Source organism: Haliaeetus albicilla, chromosome Z, assembly GCF_947461875.1.
Source record: "Haliaeetus albicilla chromosome Z, bHalAlb1.1, whole genome shotgun sequence".
In the NCBI taxonomy this organism is placed as follows: Eukaryota; Metazoa; Chordata; class Aves; order Accipitriformes; family Accipitridae; genus Haliaeetus; species Haliaeetus albicilla.
In genome coordinates, this window is record NC_091516.1 from 61480648 (window position 1) to 61504157 (window position 23510).

The 23510-nt window shown below is 42.0% G+C and overlaps 1 protein-coding gene across 6 annotated transcripts in view; it reads right to left on the reverse strand.

Moving 5' to 3' along the window:
• Window positions 1-23510, reverse strand: part of PALM2AKAP2 (PALM2 and AKAP2 fusion) — a 272673-nt gene that overhangs the window by 127078 nt on the left and 122085 nt on the right. For 4 of the 6 annotated variants that reach the window (XM_069777055.1, XM_069777054.1, XM_069777053.1 and 1 more), the window contains one exon: window positions 19293-19997. The exons of the other annotated variants lie outside the window; for them this stretch is intronic. In XM_069777055.1, coding sequence (XP_069633156.1) covers window positions 19293-19997 — 705 coding nt within the window. The remainder of the gene's footprint in view (window positions 1-19292; window positions 19998-23510) is intronic. 6 annotated transcript variants of the gene reach the window in all.

A 23510-nucleotide genomic window follows, 5' to 3' on the forward strand; every position in this document is an offset into this window, starting at 1 on the left:
AAGCCATATGTGTAACCACCTTAGGTTTATTACTTTATCTGAAAACAAGAATGATAGTCTCCTGGAAACACATACTGTTTCTAAAATGTGGTCACTTTCATGATACTAATGGTTTTTGATTAAGCACTTTCTGTGAACAGTTCTGATTTTCTTAATTACCCTATAACCCCTTGAGTTCACTTCTACCAGCAGCCCTTCTATGTCTAATACATCACCCCCTCATTCCCCATCCATTTTGCTAGATGTTAATCTTGTTTAACTTAAGATCTATATACATTGCAGCCCAGACTATGTTGCCCTCTATCTTACTAATACATTAGTTCACAGTACTGTACAAATAACAGTTTTAATTCAAATAGAAATGAAAAAGAGGAACTCCAAAAGAAGAAGAACTTGTACTAAACCACACAGCTTTGCTGGTAATAAGAACTAATCCAAATGTCATCCTAACTTTTCTTTGGATTATTTGTATTTTCAGAAGCTTTGGAATTTGAGCTTGCTCATCTTGAAGCTGGGCATCCACAGATGTCACTGCAAAATCTTGCAGTTGGGTCAACGAGTCACATACATAGGCTAAAGTCTACATAGGCAGAATTTTAAGAACTAAACAAATGCCAAGTAAAGTTTTCTGCATACCTTCAGTAGGCTATCCCTCATGGCTGTACTGGAAGTCCTTTTTTTAATATATATTTCATAAATATTTGATGTCCAGACTGAACTCTCATCTCTCTTTACTAGGGGAAAGGGATACACTACACTGACTGTATTCATAGAATTATAAATGTTTTTTTTACATTGGAAAGCTTTACAGGATATTCAGGACTTTATGGCAGCAGAATAGACTTTGCTTTTAAACTTAACTTTCCTCCACGGAAAGCAGGTATTTGTAATACTAGTATATTGATTTAAATTTATAGTTTATGTAAAGTAGTCCACCCTTCCATGTAAATTTTTTAGGATTCAGGCCTGCAGAGATTTACACACACAGATTCATTGTGTATCCTGGTCCCAAGAAATCAGAAACAAGACTCCTATTGATTGTGGTGGAGCCAGGACTTCAGCTGCTGCTTCCAGAGAGGGTAGTGTGACAGTCTGACAAATTATAGTCAATGTCTCAAACATTCGTTAAAGAACTTTGGTGGAGAAAATGGCCTCTGGAGTTTTGTGAACAGGACAACATGGCCGGAGGAGAGGGCCCCATGGACGGTGGGACTGCACTTCTCCAAAGCCGCAATTCCTTATCTTAAGTGACCAGGAGAAGGATCACAGTGTATGCGCCTGGAGGAGGAGGCCCCACGGAAGATGGGACTGTTCTTCTATCTTAAGCGGTCATGCCAGCAGGAAAAGAGAGGCAACTCCGCAATGAACCCCCAAGCTCACCGACCAATTCCAGAGAACCCTGGGAACATGAACTGAGCATGTCAAGCCCACCGACTAACCCACTATAAAAGAAGGGAGAAGGAGTTCTCAGTGCGCACCCTCTGGAACTGGATCTCTATGCTGGCTGGACCAATGCTGGACCTAGGACTGGTGAAACCCTTTCTCTCTCTCTCTCCCCCCCCCCGCTCTCCCTCTCTCCCCTTCTCTCTTTCTCTCTTTCTCCCTCTCTTTCTCTCCTTCTCTCCTTCTCTTCCCCCCCCCCCCCCTTTCCTTCTCTCTTTTCCACAGTCCCTACCCCTCATCCTTTTAAACATAAACCATTGACCATGTCTGAGACTAGAAGTGGATCCAGCTGCCCCTGGGCTCCTCTTTGAGAAGGAGTCCAAAAAGCAAGGGCATCTGCTCTGAACCTCGTGACTCAACGGGAGGGCTCTCCTTCTGACACATTTCATGTTCCTTTTTCCATTTCTTTTTCTACACCTCCCTTCTCTTCTCAAACAGCGGCTTAACGACATGTTGCAAGGTTCATATTGATAAGTTCACTTGTACTTGGGCAAGGTTAGCTAGGTTGAATAAATGTTGATTGTTGTTTGAACTCCCCTGGTGTTGTTTCGCCTTAATTCTGACAAAGGAAATCCATGAACCTGAGTCACTCCAACTTTGGAACACGACAGGTAGTACTGCACAGCTGAAAGTTTACAAGATTTTGTAAGATGTAGGTTCTGAGGCAAGCTTTTTGACATGAGGCATCAGAACTTTCCCATCTTTGCCCTGTTCTTGCCACATTCTATGATACTTGTGATATATTCCCAACAAAAAAAAAGTGACTCCTGTCTCAGCGAGCTTGAGATTTGACAAATTTGAAAAACCCAAAGGCAAATATTGAGGAAAGGATACACTGTTCTGAATATTTTTTCATAAACTCAAGTCTGTATTTGTTGTGTCAGGAGAGGGAGAAGTTGTTTGCACATACATGAGCACACACACTTAACACATAAGTCAGAGTTTCTGCAAGTACAAAACTATTCATGACTATGAGGTCTGTGGTCAAGCTCAGCCCAGTTGATTCCAGCATAAAGCCAATGCAATCTCTGAGATTGATTGAAGCCTTCAAGACAAAACTGACAACAGCTGATCCTGCCACAACAATGATTTTCCACAGAGAGATTATTTTTAAACCTAAACAGCAAATGGGAGGGAAGTTCACATCTGGAGACCTGAATGCTATCATTTTATTCTGGCTGAAGCTGACCTTTTATCTTTAGGTCTGAGAATTTGTCTAGATGAGGTTTGGATGTTCTGTGTTTGAAGTCAATGGTATGGAGACACTTCATCTTTGTCTACAGGTCTAGTTAATAGTGGGTATGATGTGGACATAATGCTCTGTACAGCATGGCCCTGCCCAAACAACACTGATGGATCCATACCAAACCACATGTGCTGGCTCACCCATTTTCTGGGGAAGCCTGGACCAAGGTCCAGCTCTAAATCATACAGCTGTCTCTCACCCCTGTACAAAACCCATGCTTTGCCTAGCCCTGAAGTTTGGGGTTGGCTTAGCTCCTGATCTTTGCAGCCTATGCTCCTCTCAGGTCTGAATTACAGGGACGGCAGACCCATATTTGGTCTGTGGTAGTTCTGACCTAAGGAAGGCTTGCAATAGGCTGTGGTACAAAACAAAAAATGATCAAAAGCAAGCTTTCCAATGTGTTTCCCAAGTTTACTTTTGCCTGTTGACTTTTCATTTATTGCAGACTAGATAACGTGTTGGTTGCTCCCAGAAAAGAAAGACCCTGATTTGTAAATGTCTTGAGATATCCCTGATGGACCTGCCAAGCAGGCTGGAGCCCAGACCCCATGTTCAGCATTAGTGCTGTGAAGAATTGGCTTTTTGTCCACCTGCAATTTACTGTGCTGCCTGATGCTTCCCTATCTCCTCAGGCCTGAGAAAAGCTACAAAAATTGCCCCTTTTCTCCTCTCACAGGACTCCCTTCTACCAGTAGGTCCAGTTTCTCCTTGACTGACTTGCCTTCAACTCAGATGAGGTGGGGATGTCTGGCATGCCTTGCCCAAGTAGGCACTTTTCTGTCTTTGCTGACCCCCACTGCAAGAGCCAGAGAGGGAATGTCAGTGTGTTGAACTACAAAAAAACCCCATCCATCTTAACAGCCTGCTGGGGAGTACTGATGCCACTTTGCCTCAATAGAGAGGGAAACTTGTTCCCTGCCAGTGCCAGGGGCAATTTTCTTATCTATCCTCTTCACATGACTAACACATAGGCCTTGAATTATCTTGCAGTAGTGTCAACACTTACACAGCACCACGTGTTTATATGGACAGAGAGTGCTAGCTTACCTCTACAAAAACACATAGATTTTATTCAAGAGAGGATTTCTCCTTGAGGACAAAATTAATTGAAAAGAGCTAGCAACTCTGTCTTGGTAACTCTGTTATATTCAGTGTCAATTATTCATATTGAAACAGGCAGAAGCCATCAGAACTGCTTTACAACCTACTGGATGTAGTCCCTGTAAACACTAATTAATGATCACATTGCTATCTTAAGATGCACAGTGTCTCCACCTGAAAAAATAGACAGCAGATATGTTGGAGAGAGCTCAGGTGACTTGGGTAAGGGGTGCAGAGACCAATGTCTCTGAGCTGTGACCAGATCCAAAGAGTTTCTGGCTTTAAGGCTGTGTTCTTCTCTCTGGCGAATACCTCTCTGATTGCTTCTCACCTCCGGGACCTCTCTGGAGGGCTAGGGGATCTGCCAGACATTTTTTCACTAAGATCTTTTTGGCATAAACATCTATATTCTTGCCTCAATCTCTACTACCAGATTTGAGTTTTCCTTACTTTATGCAGTGGAGGTGAGAAAGGGAAGGTTTGTTTTGGGATCAGACATTACATCTGGCTTGAAATCCTTTTTCCCACAGACATCAGTGTTGCCTAAGTTTTTCATGATGCACACATGGCACTGGAAGAGTGATTTGTGTCCAGGGGAGGATGAGTCCAGTAATAGCAGTCACTCCCCATCAGTTGTTTGTTCCTGAGAAGCATTTAGCATCTTTAGCATCTGTTAAAGAGCATGCTAGTCTTCATATGCATGGCAATGGATGTTAGACCAGACTCTTCCTTTCTGGTGGTAGCATCAAGCTGAATCAGAGTGCTGTCCACTTCAGTGACATACACGCAGTGCAACAGTGCTTAAAGGAGTGCTGTGCAAATATGTGTGTGGCTGAAGGGAAAGAGGCAGAAGGCAAGAGGGAAGGGAAAATCAGAGAGCTGGCCACAGTCAGCAGATAAGGGAGCATCGTCTAGTACTGGCAATGTACAGCTGTGGGTCTGTTGCCCATGGCTAGCTCTTCATTAGCACACACACTTGACTTGAAATCGTAGTGTCAGCTCTCCAGGCTTCAGCTAGGAGTGCTGTGCTGGAGCCAAGTGAATTTTCCCCTAGAATCTGAACAGTGAAGTTTCTGGAAAAAAATGATCTCTAAGAGAATGAAATAACATTGAATTCCACTAATAATAATTTTGGATAAAAAAAGTGGAAGGGAATGTGCTGGTAATGTCAAAGCAATTTTTTTAATATATTCCACATGAGATATTGGTGGGGGTTTTTTTGGTGTGGATTTTTTGGTGTTTTTTTTTTTTTTTTTTTTTTTTTGGAAATGCCTCCAGCTGACAGTGAAACTCCCAATTTTGAAAAAAACAGGTTTGTTTTTAAATAACTGGTCAATTCAGAAAGTTCTGATTTGGGTTCAGAATGGTAGAATCCCCTGCTCTGCTTTTGATTGTTCATTTTCACCAGTGAATTGAAACAATATTATTTACTCTGCTCTGATGCTGACAGGGTTCTCAGCTTCCTTCAGATGGAAAAGCATGCAGCAATAATTTTTCCTCCTTGCCTTCCCTGCCCAGCACCATCCTGGCTGCCCATGCTCTGTAGGGACCATATATGGTTGAATTCCAAGCCCACTAGCAGTGGAGGGCCAAGGAAGGTATGGCTGCAAAATAGAGGTCTTGGAAGAAAAGCTGTTAGTCATGTAGAAAGCAAGACCTTCTCCACTTCAGGTCAAGCTGAACCAGTTCATTTGAAGCACTTAACTGCATTTCACTGTTACCTTCTCTCTGCCTGATACTGTTTAATAATGCTGTTCTGCTGTTCTCCAAAAATGGTGTTTGCTTTATAGGATGGCTCATCTGGGGGCCTCTTGTGCTGTTTCCATTTATCTGGGGCTTTGTGAAGAAGTGTTTAATGAAATGGGATCATACAAGCAGATTCATGGAAGTAAATTTGGCTACCCATGTTATTAAATTCAAGCACATGGCTAGTTCTTTTCTATTAGGGCAAATGGCACTCCTGGGGGTTCAAAGACTAGTAGAAGGGTTACATTTTTCTCCAACTTCTCTTTTACAGGTCTGTTCTCTGGAGCTATCCTTTGTTTTTCACTGGACATTTTTTTTCTCACCGAGTTGAATAACATGGCTTTCAGCAACCTGTATCACTATAATTCACTAACTTAACTGCTTAGTATTGAAAAAAATGATTAGCTTTTCTATAAAATCTTCTGGCCAAACTGGGGACTCAAGTGCTTTTCTAGTGGGTAATATCAGTACATGACAGGTACTCCAGGCTGCTTAACTGGAACCTTGACCCCCATTTGGCTTTTGCTGCTGTAAGCAGATTTGCTATTTGAAGTTCTGGCCACAGCAGAGCCCTTCCTGAAGAGAAGATCTTGCTTGTGTGCCACTTATTTTCCTTATAAAAGACAAACCAATTGCTTCTCCAGTGCTGCCAGTGACAGGTAGTGCACTTTTTCAGAGTAAGTTGGGCGTGCTTTCTTTGGTATCTGCATCAGAGCCTGTGCTCCTCTCCCTGATTTTCTGGGACTGGTTATTTTCTGCAATCTCTCTGACACTCAGGGACCTATCTTTAAAAAATATTATTGCATCAGAGATAGTTTTTCAAACTAATTTCAATACTTTTCTTTATTTCTAGTGCTTTGTGGCAAATGTCTGCCCTGACTGACTTCCCACACAGGCACTCTGAGTTCACCTGGCTAGCTCGGGGGGTAAGGTCCTGATTCTGAAAGCAAATGTGGATTTTTTTTCTAAGAGGCTTCGTGGCCCTGCTTGCAGTATTTGCAGCTGTTAAGCTGTGAAAATTGTCCTTTGACATCAGACTGGATTTAATCCCTTTTAGTCTATGGATTAGAGGAGGACCCTTCTTGATGCTGGATGAGAGAAAAGAGTTGCTTTCCTTTTATCTCCACTTTCAGTTACAGCTTTTAAATACTCTGAACATTGTCTACAGCTTTCAGCCCTGATGTTTCTTCTGTAGGAGCTGTAATGAGCAGAGAAAATGGAGATAGGCAGGCTACAGCCTCCGTGGTAGGTCCTGGCTTGGTTTATATCTGGCAAATGTTTGGCATATTGTGAAGATAAATCAGTAAAGTAATCACAGTGTTTCCAGCTCTGTGAATTCTGAATCCTGACATATAAAATAAGTGAAGAAAATAAACAGTGTGTGATCTTTCAGTAGCTTCTCCATATGTCTTAATATAATTTCCTCGTTGTATTCAACAGTGCTTAAGAATAGTGTCTGTAGTCTCTTAAATACCACAGAAAAGAAGACCCAGAGCATCACAGTTCTGCAGGGGTTGTACATGCAGCTAGAGCCAAGTATTTTCTGGATTTTATCCTCAGCCAGGAAGCCCAGTTTCTTTTCTTGTCTCTTTTAAGTGATAGCAAAGACTCTCCCCAAATTGTTTGACTCCATGAGCTGGAGATTCAAAAAGGACCTCAAATAGCACTGGATTTGCAGCACAAGTTGTAGCAGCAAAAATGGGAATGACTTCTCATGTTAAGTTAAGGGCTATTTGCTTCCCAGGCTGGTATGAGTAGAAACTATCTATCTTAGTTAACTCTCCCAATTTACTAACCCCCTGACGACCTCCAGCTTCAGTAACAAAAAATCCAGACTGCAACAGCAGCAGTGGAGAATTTACAGATGTCAGCCCTGTCCTCAGTGTGCAACTTCGCATGGTATTCAACAGCTTCATCACTTTACCCCATCTCCCTGGTAACTTAACCATATCTAACAATATAAAATTACCTAAGCTGCTCAGCAGAAGGAAGCATTTATTCTGTCTCCCCACCATAGACCCCCAGGGTCTATGAACCCCTATTTCTCCAGCGATATAGATGCTTCTATAACAGCGCAGCTTATTAAGAAGAAACATCTTACCATGTAACAAAACCTGAGCAGCACAACAATCTGTTTAAAAAATTGTCACGGTTAAGTAATGTCATTTGCTTTAAATTGTATGATATAAGTACCGCACTCCAGTGAAATATAATGATCAAGACCTTCTGCTGGTACTAAACAGTATCCTTCCTTTTAAGCCATAGGATGCTTACAAACCACAATGCAATGCTGTCTAGATGTAACCATACTAGCTAAAGAGCAGTACAGTCATTTTAGCATGAGGTTATGCTCAAGTGAATAGATAGCCTCTTTCTCAGCAGGGGTAATTAGCTTAATCAACTCCCTCCCGCCCCCAAAAGCTACCATATTGCTCCCAGTGCTGGAGCAAACTCATCTATAGCTGGAGGGAATCTGTAGCCAGTGATGCATTGCATGCTATGGAAATACTCAAAAAGGAAGCTGAACTGATTTGTCATGTCTGAGAAAGTGACCCATTTTTTGCATTTGTTTCCTTTTTCCCCTCCACCTGTTCTTCTCCCTTTGTACTCCCACCTACAAGCAACGCAACGTGCTACTGCTATATCCTTTTTTCCTAAATTATGGCAAACCCATCATTCCCAGCAAATGCCTGACTGCTGTGAATGGCCAGTTTTGATTGCAATATAGCGTATTGTTTCTAGTTTGGCAGTGCCATTACAAGCAGAACCTCTCCAAAACCTGTAACAGTGAAGAAGACATTTTGCGATGTTGTGTACCCAGAGTATGCCCCACATGCTCACAGTCTTGTGACAGACACTAAAAGCTGCATCATCACAGCCCCATGAGGCAGGCTAGTGCTAATTATCCTAAACTACAGATGTAAAACATATAAAAAACCTTGGACCAACAGAGGTATTTAGGTACCTACATTTCCAATCTAAACCATGGGGATAATGTCTCTACATACCTTTGTAGATCTGGAGATGAGGGACTTTTTGTGAGGTCATGCTGAACTGTGCAGATCAGCAGCAATTGGAAATGATGTTTCCCAGGACCTGGACCAGCATCTTTATTAGTGCTCAGTGAGTCCAGACGGCTTGCTTAATTACACAAGGAGGAACTGCTGTGTATGAAAGACAGAAGCCAATTCCCTTCTTTCTGAGGCAACTGAGTACCTAGGTTTGCAGGCCAGTGTCTATGCAGCAACACAACTCCTCCCTACCCCTGATTTGGAGTGACACAATCTCTCTCTCTGCCAGCTGATTATTCCCTCTATTCTTTTTTGGGTTATATGCTAGGAAGTTCCCTCCTCCAAGTCTGATACAGCAAACTCTACTTCTATGCAAGTATCTCCTTCCTTGTCTCATCTGAGAAGGTGGTCGCTGTCAACTAGACAATTGTGACAATGAAGCAGGTAGTTTTTCTATCACCCGTAAATGTGGATCATGTTTTGCACAGCTGTGCCACATTCTGTGATTTTGTAAACTCCTTTAGGGACCAGCCTGTGTTTCCCCCATGAGCCATTATAGAGGATTCATATGTGACTGTGCACAGTGCAATGGACATCTGAACAGACATTTTGCAGCAGATGGAGGTCTTGGGACAGCAAAAATTGTTGTTAATTTCTTGTCCCTTTTTTATTATTCATTCCTAGTTATTAGCCTTAGAGGTTTCTTCCTGTAACTTCAAAAATATCATAGTGTGAAGCAAGAAGTGTTGCTGAGTTGGTATGAGTCTTGAGGGATCAAGGGCAGGTTGCAAGGGTCCTGTGGAAAAGTAAGGGGCTGTCTGAAAATGAGCTATTCCACTTCTACCCCCTGACAAACTACTGAAATACCTCGAGTATTGAACTTTCAGAGTAAGGACCTACCTTCCTTCTGTTACAAGTAGGACACAAAACTACTAAAATAAAGAAAAAAGACCAAAAACCTGTGAGGGCTGGCCTCCCACATGCTGAATATGCCCTTACTCTGTTAAGTCATTGAGCTCCAGGGAACCACTCCAGAATAGTTCCAGGAGAGTGCCACGCTATGTCACCAGCTGCTAAGCATTTTCTTTCTTCCTACATGCTATGAGGGTGGGGAAAAAAAAAAAAAAAGAAATCAAAATTTCACCTTTTTCCTAGAGATATAAAGAGGGGAAATGCATAGAAATATTTTGTTTCTGAAACTGTAGTAAGAGCAGTGGTATCAAAATTGTCTAGTTTGGTTTTGATGTTTTCTTGGATGACTCAGTTTTGTGCAGTGGAGGAATTTTTCAGCTGAAAACCTTCTCATGGCTATACAATTAAATGAGGTGGAATGAAAATAAGAGTATTTCACAGGCCATGGTATGCACCAACAAATGGAATATGTACCTGACGTGTCCAAGTGTCCAAGCACTAAATTAGTCGCACATGATAATGTCCTTGCCATTTCATGGTTTTCACACAAGACACTTCTGCTAGCTCAGGGTCATGATCCTTCCTTTTGCCATGTTAACACACCTACTGAATTAGGAAGGTCTTTGCAAAACCAAAGAAATATGAATAGTTATGATCACTTCTCTTGGCTAAATCAATTCTAGTCCTTTGGTGACAGAAACATACCAGTTCTCCAGTCATTCACAGTGTCTTCTAGGACAGACAAAATTGACTTTCTGTCACTCAAACACAAGTAGGAAAAAAAACCCCAACCTGAAGTCCCACCTACTGCAAAACTTTCAGGACTAAATTGTAAAGCAGCAAAGCAGGGCACATGGCCATTTTCCCTTCTGTGATGCTAAAAAGTACCATATTGCAAAGGCTCAGATACATATGTGTGTGTGTATACATTTATCTGTATGGCTACTGGGTGAAAGGAGCAGAGGGAGGGTACTTATGTAGCAATGGGCAATTTGTGGTGAGTTTCTTAAATGGCTGAGTTCAAGCTGAATTTTTAAATTTCTGAGAAGGAGGCTTATGATGCCTGGCTACATTACCCATCCCATCACTGTTCTAAGCTCAGGTATATAAAACATCTTGAGAAAAAACTACATGAGGGTTTTTTCTTTTTTTTCCTACAAGTCTGACTATGGCAAGCTTCTTTCAGTCCTGAAATACAGAGGACACTGTCTGTGATAAGCCCTGGAAGAAAACTGCACACTGTTTATTTTGGTAGTCCTTAAATTCTTTAGTGATTATTTCTGGGGAATTTTATATGCTGTATGGAATACTTTCCTCAGTTAGGAAATAAGTTGACCCAGGACATACTGCCTTGCTGATGAAAGCCAAACCTTTATCTTCTGCAAATATGAAAAGATGCCATGTCATCCTAGGGCAACAGGGTCTGCAATGTTCTTGGCAAAGTATCGCATGAGAAGGAAAGGGAAAAGAGAAATGAGACAGTAACAGGTATGATGAGTTAACATGTATTGAAGCATCTAATAAAAATAACAGAGCAGCAGGGCACAGCAGTGGAGGAAAAAAAAAAGGAACAAACCAAAACTGTGGAGTTAGTGCTTTTAATTCTTTTAGTGAGAGAGCCAGCTCCAGTGTGGTACATCCTTGTGATCACAGAACATCTTGAAGAGTGGTAGTTAGAGAGAAACACAGTAAAAAGACACAGAAGTAGGCGCAGTGAAAAGGCAGATTTATTTACTAGTAATACTGTACAGAGAAAAAAAAAAAAAGAGAGAAGCCACAGTTACAGCATGGCTGTTGCTGGCAGTGTTCTTGGTTTTTTATTTTTGTTTTTTTTGTACTCATTTTTTTAATCTGAAGAAAAAAACATAACAGTCAAAAAAGTACACTTCAGGTTACAAAGTACAGCAGCTATCCCCAGCAATTCTAATCCAGTGTTAGCACAGCAGTTTTTCCCCAGCAAAATGGGATTTTATTTACATTAGCTCACAAAGAAAGTGGGAGACTAAAGCTTAAAAGAAATCTCAACCACAACCTACATTCACCATAAAAGCTGCATTTTACACAACATTTTCTTGAACCCCTATAAAGAGTCATTCTTCATCTATGGAGTGAACATAGTCAGGAGAGGCAAGAAACCTTCAGAAATGTGTTCTTTGCCTTTGTCCTGACCTGCTCTTGCTTGGCTACCTTTGCTGCACTCAGATTCAGTGGCCACTGGAAAAGCAAAAAGCTTTCAAATGGATTTCTCTCCTGTATCTGCCCCTAAGCAGTGCTTACATCCATACTTGCAAAATAACAGGGACAAAATTTGAGCGCATCATCAGTAAAGCACCTTAATCATAGATACGGGCCAATCTTAACATACCCTCAAGGCTATCCCTAACCAGCACAGTGCTTAACTATGTGTTACACTTCAGGCAAGTGCTTAAGATTAGCGGAGCTTAAGCACCACATTCAATTGGGACTTTATACGGTTGCACAAAACTGTCTTTATTTTTCAGTTTGCCTCTCTCTGACCAGCACATTATCTTGGAGGGATACCAGTAGCTTCTTGGCAGCTAGTTTTACTACGAATGCCTTTGCATGCTGGATCAGTCTGTGGGGAAGTTCACATTTTCTCCTGGCTCCTTTACCCTGCCAATAGCAACCTGACAATTAGGGGGTGGCTTGCCTTCTGCTTCTGTAAGTGGCTTTAGGATGCTGATATTTTATGCAGTTGGGCATAGCTAGCTCATACGGGCTTGGGGGGCTTAGTGCATTCCCACAGGAATGGGAAGAGAGACAGCAGATTTACCTAAACAGTAAGATTTTAGTAAGATGCACTGTTTGGGCAACCCATGGGATGCCAGATGAGAAGATAGGGAGAGCGCTCCTCTAGTATCAAATCTGCCCTAGGAATCTAGGAAAATGCAGGAAGATGTCCAAACACTGAGGACATGATACTGTCATTTCTTTTTACTTGGAACTCATGCCAACAGGCCTGAGATGAGTTTTTTAACTCCAGTCTCTCTTTTCTTCCCTCTATCTTTGCTCATAGGAGACCAGAAAAAGGGAAGCAGGCAGAGAGGGAAGAAAGGAACAGCTGAGCAATGGTGTCCAGAATGAGAGCAAGTACAGACACAGGGGACAGGCAAAGTCTGCAGCAGAGGTGTGCAGAGGGAAAAATTTTGAAGAAAAACTTACACTGCCTCTTTTACATTGTGTTTGTGTGCAGGTATGAAATTCAACCCCACCCTCTTCAGGCACTGGGAGTTTTTAGAGTTCCCAGAGGGTGTTTGTCTACTTTCAAACACAGTCAGCAAGAAGACCATGCTCTAAACCCCTCTCTGCAGAAAAGTGCACCAGTTTCACTATATAATTTAAAATTCTATCTAATTAAAGGAATGAGAAGACACAGTTAAAGCAGCATAAGCCTCGCTTGTAGCATATTGTTTAAAGACCAGACCCTAGAAGCATTTGTGCATGTGCTTAAATTTCACTTGTCTGGGTCATCCCATCAAACTGAAAAGGGCTGCTTGGGTGCTTAATTTTATGCTCATGGGCAAGTCTTTAAGTTTTAGTGACCTACTGAATAGATATGCAAGGTCTAAATTCAGGTACGAATCGCTAACATACCCATGCAAGTTAAAAATGTACAAATACATCCGAACTGGTGGACTTGATTTACTTAGCTAATTCTAAAAAATTAATTAAGGTTTTTTGTTTATTTTTAATTTCTAAAGTAGATTAATTCTTAAAACAAACCCTTAAATCCTCCTTTGAGAAGAATTTGGGAAACAATTGCAGGAAAGCTTTGCAATACAATAACAGCAAAAGCCCTCAAAATAAAGGAAGCTTTTGCAAACTGGAGGAAGGGTCTCAGAATTCTTCACAAGTTTGCCCTTAAGAAAAGTGGCCTATTCTTAATCCACTGAACAGCCTAAGTGGAACCACCACAGGAAAAAAAGCTACAGATTTTGCAAGACTCTTTGAACCCATGAGGAAAAAGACTCGATTTTATAATGCTTTGATTTTAAATACAAGTGGGACATTTTTAAGAACTTCATGCACCCTTGTCACTATTTACAAGCTAAGTTATTATTATAAGTTTATATTACAAGTTGGATTTATATTCTCTTTGGACTAGATGACAATCCATTTATATTCTAAACTTAATAAATTCAACCATTTTATACAAGTTACTCTTTTACATACAAAAATTACAGTCCACATTTTTGTTGGATATTGTCATAGCCTGTGACCTCTGATTAAGCTCAGAACTGAAGTTTACTCTTGCTGCCCAGAAGGCTCATGAAACATAATCTGAGCAAATCCTAGACTTTCTAATAGACAGAGAAAACGGTTGAAACTGAGTGAGTTTAGAAAAAATAAAAGATGCCACATCTCAGCCTGTGGGAAAATCCTCTGCTTTGTCTAAATGATTTTGTTGTACTCTTTCCAGTGGCACCATCTCTTGCATTTTGAAATCTAATGTTGGATAAAGTATGACAAAGTGAAAAAACATATAGTTCTCCTATTTAGCCATACCTCTCTGCTGAAAGTAGGTAGCTATTGCCTACCATGTTGGCTTTCTAGGTAACAAAGTTTGTCTAGCTATAGAAAGCATAGGTCCACCTTTTTCTATGAAATAAATTTACTTATTTAGCTGTGTTCTTAGCAGGTATATTGGATTCTACTCTTCTAACTTTACTCTTTAAAAAGTGTTGTGATCCTGCTTCCTGGAGAAAATTGTGGTTAGGTGTACAAAAGATCCCAAGAAGCTGAGCATTGTCATAAACATATGAAAAATTTCAAAGGCTCAATGTCATGGGAAAGATGATATTCAGAAACTCAATCCCCATTTAGGGTTTGTATCTCATTACAAAAATATTTATTCCTTAAAAAAATACACAAATGTAAAATACTACATTTTCTATTATATCCCCACTTACTTTCCAAGTATGCCATTTGGATGTTGGACTAAATCAAAAGGTAGAACACCTTTTATTTCTCTAGCAACTCCGTATGCTATCTTTCTGCTTTGATTAATTTGTTTTATCTCTATAATTTTAATCAGTAGTGAACTTAGGTAGAACAGCAGGGGATGAATATATAAGCTGTCAGGGAAGTCCCACTTAACGTTTGCTCATGAATACCACTGCCATGGCAGCAATGCTGACTTGGGACCTAATTGGACCAGATGCTAAGCACCATTTTGTTTTGTGTTTTTCTCAGCAGAAGTAGCAATGCTCAGAGTTAGCCTCTAGGATTACACCACCCTGGGCAAACTCAGCAGTGCATAAAATCGGTACAGGTACAGAAATAACACCCAAACTACACCCTGTGTTAATCGTTCATGCCCTGATCTTGCAGACACGTACACATATTCCCCCTGTGAGTAGTCCTGTTGACTGAAATAGGTCTACACACAGCAGAATTAGGCGTATGTGTTTTTGTTTGCAGGGCTGAGGTCTTCTATTGCACTGGTAGAGGTACGCTTCATAGAGAAGGGCTTGTGCACACTTCTCTTGCTGGGGATTGAAAGATAATGTTGTGTTTATACAGCTTTGGAATACAGCCTGCACTTTTTGGAAAAAAATAAGGAAAAGAAAGATACAAAAAGAAGAAGGAAACCCAAGAGTGCTAAGGCAAACTGTCAAATGGCACATCATACCTACTTTGTCATTCATTTAGATAACATCACAAAGGCAGACCAGAGGAGTTCTGTAAACATATACCATACAGTACATCAGCCACAGGAAATTAAAAAAAGAAAACAACCCTGTAATTCTTTTCTTTCTGTATTGATATTCTTGTAATTGAAAGAGATTGCCTAGCCACTAATCATAATGCTATGGTTTTTGATTTGTATTTTTCTTCTGTTAAAACAAAAAGAAAGAATGGAAGTAAAATGCAGTGGTTTGCAAAGAAACAGTCCCTGAATGCAAACGAGGGACAACATGGAAAGTGGGTTCATAGAAACTTAGAAAATACAAAATATAAAAAAGTTTCATAGGTTACTTTTTCCCAGTCTAGGAAAAGATACACTGAAAAGAGGTTTTTTTTTTGTTTTTCTTACAAAAGTTAAGGCGAGCAGTTTGTTGTGGCAAAATGCTATCACTGAACCAGTTTCTGACTCTACTTTTTTGTATCCCCTCATGCTGAAATTGAAAATGTACATGTGGTGGAGAAAGTTAAACAGACAGGGAGTTTGCTTAAAACAATACAAAAAACCCCTGCCATAATGATCCTTACAAAAATCTCTCTCTGCTTGACCGTAGAGCAGACCTCTTCCTTCACGCCTGATTGTGCATGAATTTCCACAGGCAGCTTCCTATCTGAGGGCGAGGGGAAAACCGACCCCTTCGAAGCCCAAAGGAGCCCTGGAATACCGGTTTACATTCATCAGCATAGGCTAACACATCTGAATTTCCCTGTAACTTGGCTGAAAGCTAGCGTCTAGAAGGGATGAGCCGATGTCCAGGCACGGCTGCTGCCCTTGTGGAGGACTATGATTGGGGTAAGCGTGTTTCTGCCGACATAACTAAGGCTCTCTGAGTTCAGACTGATTTGCTCCTGTCTCGCATTTTTCCTGACCTCAGACATGGAACTACCTTTGACCCGTAAAGGCAAACCCTATGCAGACAAACCTTTAGCTTTTCTGGATCTATTGGGGCCCATTAACCATGGAGTTCATATGAACACATAAAAAACACTGGCCTTCCTAGGCACTCAATGTTAGCTACAAGTACTGAGCAGTAGGTATTTGGCAGGTTTAAGGTTTAAGGCTTGTGCTCTACTTCTAACCACTAAAGGGCCACTTCTGGACTCTTGCATGTCACCATCTCCCTGCCACATTGTGCCTTGGACGGTGCAGTGGTCTCAGACACGTTCTGGTCTCAGCCTCAGCAAGCATCTCCCAAAGCTGGCTGCTGAGGGAGTCATCCCCAAAATGCTGAGTCTGTGCTGAACCAGAAGGTCATCTGACAAGGGAGCACGTGGCTGACGAGATGTATGGACCGAGCGGGTTAGGGTAAAGACGACACCCCAAATTTCCCGAGAAGAAAGCTTCAGGAAAAATGACCATAAGGGAGAGGAGCGGCAGGGGGAAAAGTCACTGGGAAGCCAGGGTGGCCGTGAAGCTGGCATCACACCCAGTGAGGGATGGGTGGTGAGCAATGAGATGACCGGCCAGGCCAGGAGGAGATGGCTGGCAGATTTGTTTTCAAGCATTCCTGGTGAGGTGAATAGGCCCCAGAGCGAGAGAACTATTGCAAAGCATGCCCACCTCCTGTGGCACTCACGGGGTAGGGGCCAGATGGAAAGGGCTTCACCCTTTGCATTGCAATGCTTTGGCGTCCTAAACATGCCTGAGGACAGCCTCGCCAGGCCACCCCAGGGCTGAAAACTCAAGGTCTCGTTTTAAGAAATGTTGAGATTTGTAAATTCTTAGCGCGTCTGGGAAAAAAAGAAAAAAACCCACACAACCCAACCAAAAAAACCCAAAACACAGGTTGCTAATTACCAACAAACAGCCACCAGACCTGTTGTCACAATGCGGGGCTCTGCGGCCGTTCCCCTCTTTGATAAAACTTAACCACCTAAGCCTGAGTCAAGCGATGATGTGCAGAGCTTCTGTGGGTGAATTTGGTCCTTCTCCCATCCAAGAGCCCCTGGGGGAGATGGAGGGAGCATGTGGAAGTCTATTAAATCTGGCCACTGCAGCAGATATGGAGGCCAGCAAAATTTCTGCAGGTGTAATGTGGATGTGGCTGTCTTCTCCTACTCTCTGCTTGCTTTTTTTTTTTTCCTGACTGTCACCTGGGCAATGGTGAGAAGTTACATTGACCAGCTCCATACTGATGGCTGAGTGACCTGATGCAGGAACTACCTTTTGCATGTTTTTTGTGTATGTTTTCAGTGTGCCTCATATTACCACCACCGTGAACAAGTGTCTTCTTTACTGGCACAGAAAGAAAAGAGTACAGAGCAAGAACTCTGTTTAATCGGATGTTCTGAACTAACAATTAATGCAGTAAAAGCACCATCCAAGAAGAACAGAAATATCATAGGAACCACCTCAGACTGAAAAGAGGCTTTTTGTTGTTTTCTTTCTTTCCTTTTTTTTTTTTTTTAACTTTTAATGTTGTTTTTCAGTTGCTGTTACTGATTTTTGAAGTCTGATAGTTTCAAAGACACTTCAAAATAATCTTCGGTACTTTTTAACACTATCAGAAAATGTAAATCCTGATTTTTAATCTCACTTACATAATTATAAATCCAGAATAACTCCACTACAGTGAGTGAAGCTACACATAAGCGAAACAGGTGTGAGACAAGAATCAGGCTCATAATATCTTGCCATGAAAAAGTTGGTTGCTTTTTCATTGTAGTTAGAAGAATCAAAGGACCAAGAAACAAAGAAACATGTACTGATTTTGGATGCTTTTGCCTTTTTACATTTTCACCTGGAGTTGTTTTTAACAGGCCTGATTTTCAGAGGGGAGATGAAGAAAAATTTACTGGAAATCAGGCCTCTTTGAAGTGTCCCACACCAGAAAATGAAGCATCCAAAACCACCAGCAGTTTTTGAAAATGTTAGCCTTTTGGCTGTAGGATCTTCTCCCGAAACAGCTACTCCAACAAAACTCTGGTGGGCCTCCACGGGAGTTTTACCTGGGTAAGCAGGGCAGGATCAGACCTATCACCTGTCCTTACATAGGTGCACTGGAGGTACACTCTATGAGAAATTACACTTCCCTAAGAACTACAAAATAAAACTCTGGCCCTGCCCCCATTTCCAGCACTGAGAATTTCGTTACTGAGTCCAGTGGGAACAGGGTCAGACTGTGAGAGAAGTTCATTTATATTCTAAGGAAATAGAAAGCAGTATCTCTCATCTACTGGAGTTCAGCAGGAAAACTTCATGTATAAACATTGGCAGAGTTACTGAAAGGCAAGTAATTAGATCAGTGACTCCATTTCAGTTGGTGTGACAGCTGCATCTTTTTCACGTCAAGTTAATTTCGACTGTAATTTGGGGAGATGAAGTACACATACAATACTGTAATCTGGAAGATTTATATAAGGCAAAATCATCATTCATACATTTTCTAGAAAGAATAATTAAGGTCCACTTTTGGTATCACCAATAAGCAGAAATGGCTGATGGGTTTTTCTGACACCGCAAACTAAACTGGAAAGTTACTATAAAACAGAACTATGCAAACTTTCTGGGAAAGACTTGTCTGAGTTTTAGCAAATTAAAACAGTAAAATGATCTAAGCCTTCCCCCAAGAAATAAAAAATAGGATCTATAAAATAATGTTTAAATGTGATTTTTCTTAAAAAAAAGAAGGAACATTTTTTTAAGGCTCTCATATCTGGCTGCTGTGAAACTCAGAATCCCACCAAATCCTAGGAATCTGATCAAGCCTGCCAGATATCCAAAGAAAAATGTAAAAAGTGTTTTCATTATATATATAATATATATATATAAAAATCAAATAAATATGAAAACATTTGTTCCATTTCCCATTTATCTCTCACTCTGCAATATTAAGGAGAAAAAACCCCAACAACAAAAAAAAAAAGCAAAAAATCCCCCAACGCCTCCCCAAACCCCAAATAGTACGTCTGATGGGAAAATAACCATGCGTTCCTCTTCCTGAAGAACTAGAAAGCAAAGCAACCCAACTGCAAGGCAATGGAGGCATTCACTTCCAGTTCACAGTATTGCAGTTAGAAGTACAGTGAGGTCTAGGTAAGTGATGGAGCAGGAGCTGCCTGGAGCGGGGAAGAAGGAGGTGTTCACATGACAATACAGCATTGACAGCGCTTTTTCTTTTGTGTACCTGGGGCAGCTTCCAAGGGCAGGCTCTCTTCCTTCCCCTCGGGAGAGGAGGGCTCTGTCGTGTCTGACAGTGGCCTGCCAGAGACCAGCTCAGCAGCATTCCCATCCATGGTGGAGACGTCCGTCACTGTCTTCTCCCGCAACGACTTCTCATCATCTTCATCGATCAGGACCAGCTCTGCCTTGATGGTCTCGTCATAGCCCAGCACTTTCTTTGTCTCCTCTTCGTCATCAATGTTCTGGTAGCCCATAAATATCATTGTCACTGGCTGATCTGTGCTGGCCTCTGGGGCTTCGCCACTGCAGGGTCTGTCTTGGGGCTGAGGGTTCACAGCATGCCCTTTGCTGGGTTTGTGTACCATTTCCAGCTTTGCCTCCTTGAAGAGCATTTGCTCCTTCATATGGCTAAGGTTTCCATCGGCTACCGCATTTCTGTCTGACACAGTCATTGTTTCATACCCTCCTTTTACACTTGATTGTCCAGCTTTTTGCATAAGTTCATCTACGTCCTTTGAGCTTAATTTATGTACTCCATTTTCTACCACTGTGCCACCAGAGTGAACCTCATAGACTACCTTGGTACCATCATCATAGACTTTGAATCCTCTTTGATGGGCCTCATCTGGGCCAACAGGTGAAGCAGAGACAATCTTGGTCTCTCCTGTCTGTTTGTCTTTCTCCACATTAATTTCCATGGTGCACAAAGCTTGAATGAAAACAAGAGAGGAAGTGCATGTTACAACAAAAAAAGCCAGTGAATGGTTAATTGCCAAACAGACAAAGAAAACTACGGTGCCCCTTTTCCTACCTCCTGCTTCTAAAGGGCCAAGCATTCTACGTTAGAGGTGGGATGCAACACTGTGGACAGAGATAGTTATTACACTACAGCTTTTTATGCAGCTGGAGGCTAGGCATACCTGTGGCAAACAAGACCTAGTCTTCCAGCTCATGCTGCGTGGAGCTGCCTCTGATCAACTAGGAGCGCCAGGAGCACTTGGGTTAGGTGTAATTTAGACAAAGGGAGGTGCCAGCATGCAGGTTGCCCTCAACATTTCCATTCTGAATTTGCCTCAAAATTCAGAGAGTAACTCATTTCCAGGAACTTCTCTACTCTCTTTTCCTTCTCTGCCATCAAACTGCCAGTTAGCTGGTAACAAGTTTTGTTTGCTGCAAGTAACACCCAGACTGTTTTATTATCAGCGCTTGTTCTTGTTTAACTCTTCCATCCGTAGCATTCAAAACATTTTAAAGAGGTGAAGAAACATTGTTTACCCCTGTTCTACCGGTGGGAAAACAAAATCACACAGGAACAGGATAATTTCTCTTGCAGATGCGTGGCAGTGCAGGTCTCTCAGCTTCCACACCAAGGCATTGACAGTGACCTCTGCTTGCAGGTTAAGAGAACGTACAAAATGGCCAAGAAATGCTCCCTCATTTATTTGAATTAGGCCCTAAGCACCATTGCCAAAGTTGAAGAAGAAAGTAATAATGAACTGATTTTCAAAGCCTCATGAAACAACAGGTAAAAACATGCATGTGAGGGATGCTGCTTTAGAATAGCAAAGAAGCTTTTCTAGCAGTTAAGAAGGACGCAGTAACAAGATGGAAATTGTAGAGACCACACAGTAGGAATAGATAAGCAGTCTACACTGCTCTAACACCTATTTTGAGATACGATTGCATCTCACTAGACAGCTTTTCAAAGAAAAATGTGCAAAGATCTCACAGATTTTCCAGAAGTGGTCACCTGTTTAAGCATTCCTTGTATGCAGATGAAAACAATTTGGTTCCTGGACAGACATCCACAGACACTTGATTACAAATTACCACAGGCAGTGACAAGTGTTCGTGAAACTTACGGTGACCATTTCCACCAGTGAACCTCAATGGTATAACCATGATTTGTCTTATCTGGGAACACCACAAACTGATGTGTTGGCTTTTTTTCCTGACTTATTTTCAAGTGAGTACAGAATATCCTTGCCCCAAGAACGACTGTAGCTTGGTGTGCTTGTATTTAAAAAATCATGAATATAAAAACCTACTCTTGCTTCAATATACTCCCTCAGTCTTATTATTCACACACAGTAGAAATTTTTTTTCTGTATCCTTAAAACAAAGTATTTCATCAGCGATAGGAAGTTTATGATGTGCATCATGACCCCCCTATAGCTCTGGACAGAAAACTTATGTATTTCTGAGGGGGTGCGTGCTGGCCCCCACAAGGTGGTGTCCTCTGGCCCCTGGGAGTGCAGTCTGGTAGGCAGCCTAGCCAAATGGGGGGTCTGGCCACCTACGTGCTGTGTGCATTTGCCCAGACCTCAGTCAGCACTGGCAGGGCTGGTTAGGTCAAGTGCAATGCCACACAAACACCTGCATGGAGCTGGAGGATGGAGGTGCCGGTGGGTGAAGGAGCATTGCTACCTCTGAGAGCAAGGCATTGCTGCAGGCTGGAGTGGGCTGCAGAAGCAGGGATCTCACCTTGACCATTGCAAGCTGGGGGAATATCCCTAAGGACTGTGTTTTACCACTGCTTTGGGAGGTTTATGGACTAGCTGTGTGCATAGCTGTCATGGCCCTGAGCACAGGATGCCCATTTTCACAACGAAGTAGGGATATCAGTTTTTTGATCTGGAGTTTTCATGCCTGGCCATCCCACAGCAGCCTGAGCAGCCAGGAGGCTGCAGGGACAAGAGCTGGGCTCTGCTCCGAGGTGTATGGCAGGAGACTGAGAGGCAGCCAGCATGGACTGAAACAGGGGAGATTTAGGCTGGAAATAAAGAAAAACACTGTCACCCCAGGGCCAGTCGCAATTAAGCCCCGAAGCAGGTTGCTCTGAGTTGCTGTGGCAGACGACACCATGGTGCAGCTCAGAGAGCAGCTGGCATGGATCACTTGCTTGGGATCGTCCCAGCCCAAGAGCTGGTGAGCAAGTGCCCTTCAAGTCTCTTGCAAGTACCTCTGCCCTGAAGCCTTTAATCCAACTTATAGAGGTAATGAAACAAAAAGGTGCAGGTGCCACCACTAACACTCTGGAATTTGCTCCCTTCTGGGTGCAGTTTCTTGGGTGGGGGTGATGGGGGGAGGAGAAAAGGAAGAGGAATTTTGTTTATTGGCTTGGCCCCCAGGCCTTGGGTGAGTGGGCTCAGAACATTGCTTGGCCTTGCCAGGGCTGCTCAGGCAGGTATTGTTCAGTAACTTCCAACATTACAGAAGTAAAAATACAGATTGGCTAGCCTATGGTGAAGATGCTAAAACTGACACACTGGCAGGTGTTTGAGTGGTAGCCAGCTGAACTGAAGCAAAGCTGAACTATGAGGGAATAACAGCACATCCAGAAAATCATCTCTGATGGGCAGAAATTCCTAATTTGTCCTGAGCGTCACATCCCTGCAGAGAGGGTGCTGCTGGCCCACCAGCTGGCCACCTGCTACCTTCTTGGTGAGAAGCAGTATGCTGAGCACCCCTAGATATCCTGTGCTTTTCATTTTCTTTGAAAAAATAAAAATATTATCTGGGGCATGACTTTTCAGTAAAGGCTGCTGATTTTCCTGTGAAATAGTTGAGTGCCATGTTATTGCACATATTTTTAGTTCAAAAGAGGGTGCAATCTGCCAGACCTTCTCTGTTTTGATGAACAAATTTAATTCAGTAGTGTCTGTTAAAAGAAGGCTTGTATAGTGGGCCTGAATTCAGAAGCAGATAGGGAAAATCTGATAGTTAAATCATGTGGACCTGGCCATATTTAAGAAGAGTTGTAAGATACATCTTTTTATCTATGGTATGGAGTACTGATAAGTAACTTCTTACTTATTCGGAAGACTTTGTGCAACAAGTTCTAGCACTGATTGGAAGACTCTGTCCTACTGGCTGATCTGATCTAGGAAGTTAACAGGTGTGGTCCTTGTGTATTTTATGTTTGGCTAATTTGCTTAAGCATTTGCCACTGTCAGTATTTTCTTTTCATTTCTTCTACCATGATTCAGCAGCAGTGTTTTTAGATATTGGCATAACATGTGGTTTATGACCTGCCCCAGGGATCACATTAAAGCTACTTGTGCAAGTGAATGCATAAACATACATGAGTTTCTTAGAAAGCTGTTTGCTAGTGAAATGCATAGCCATGGGAGAAGTGAATAGCAGAACCTGGCTTACCTGCCTGTATGCATAATGTTCGTTCTCTGCAGGAAAACCTAGCAGCCCAGATTGTCAAAGTCAA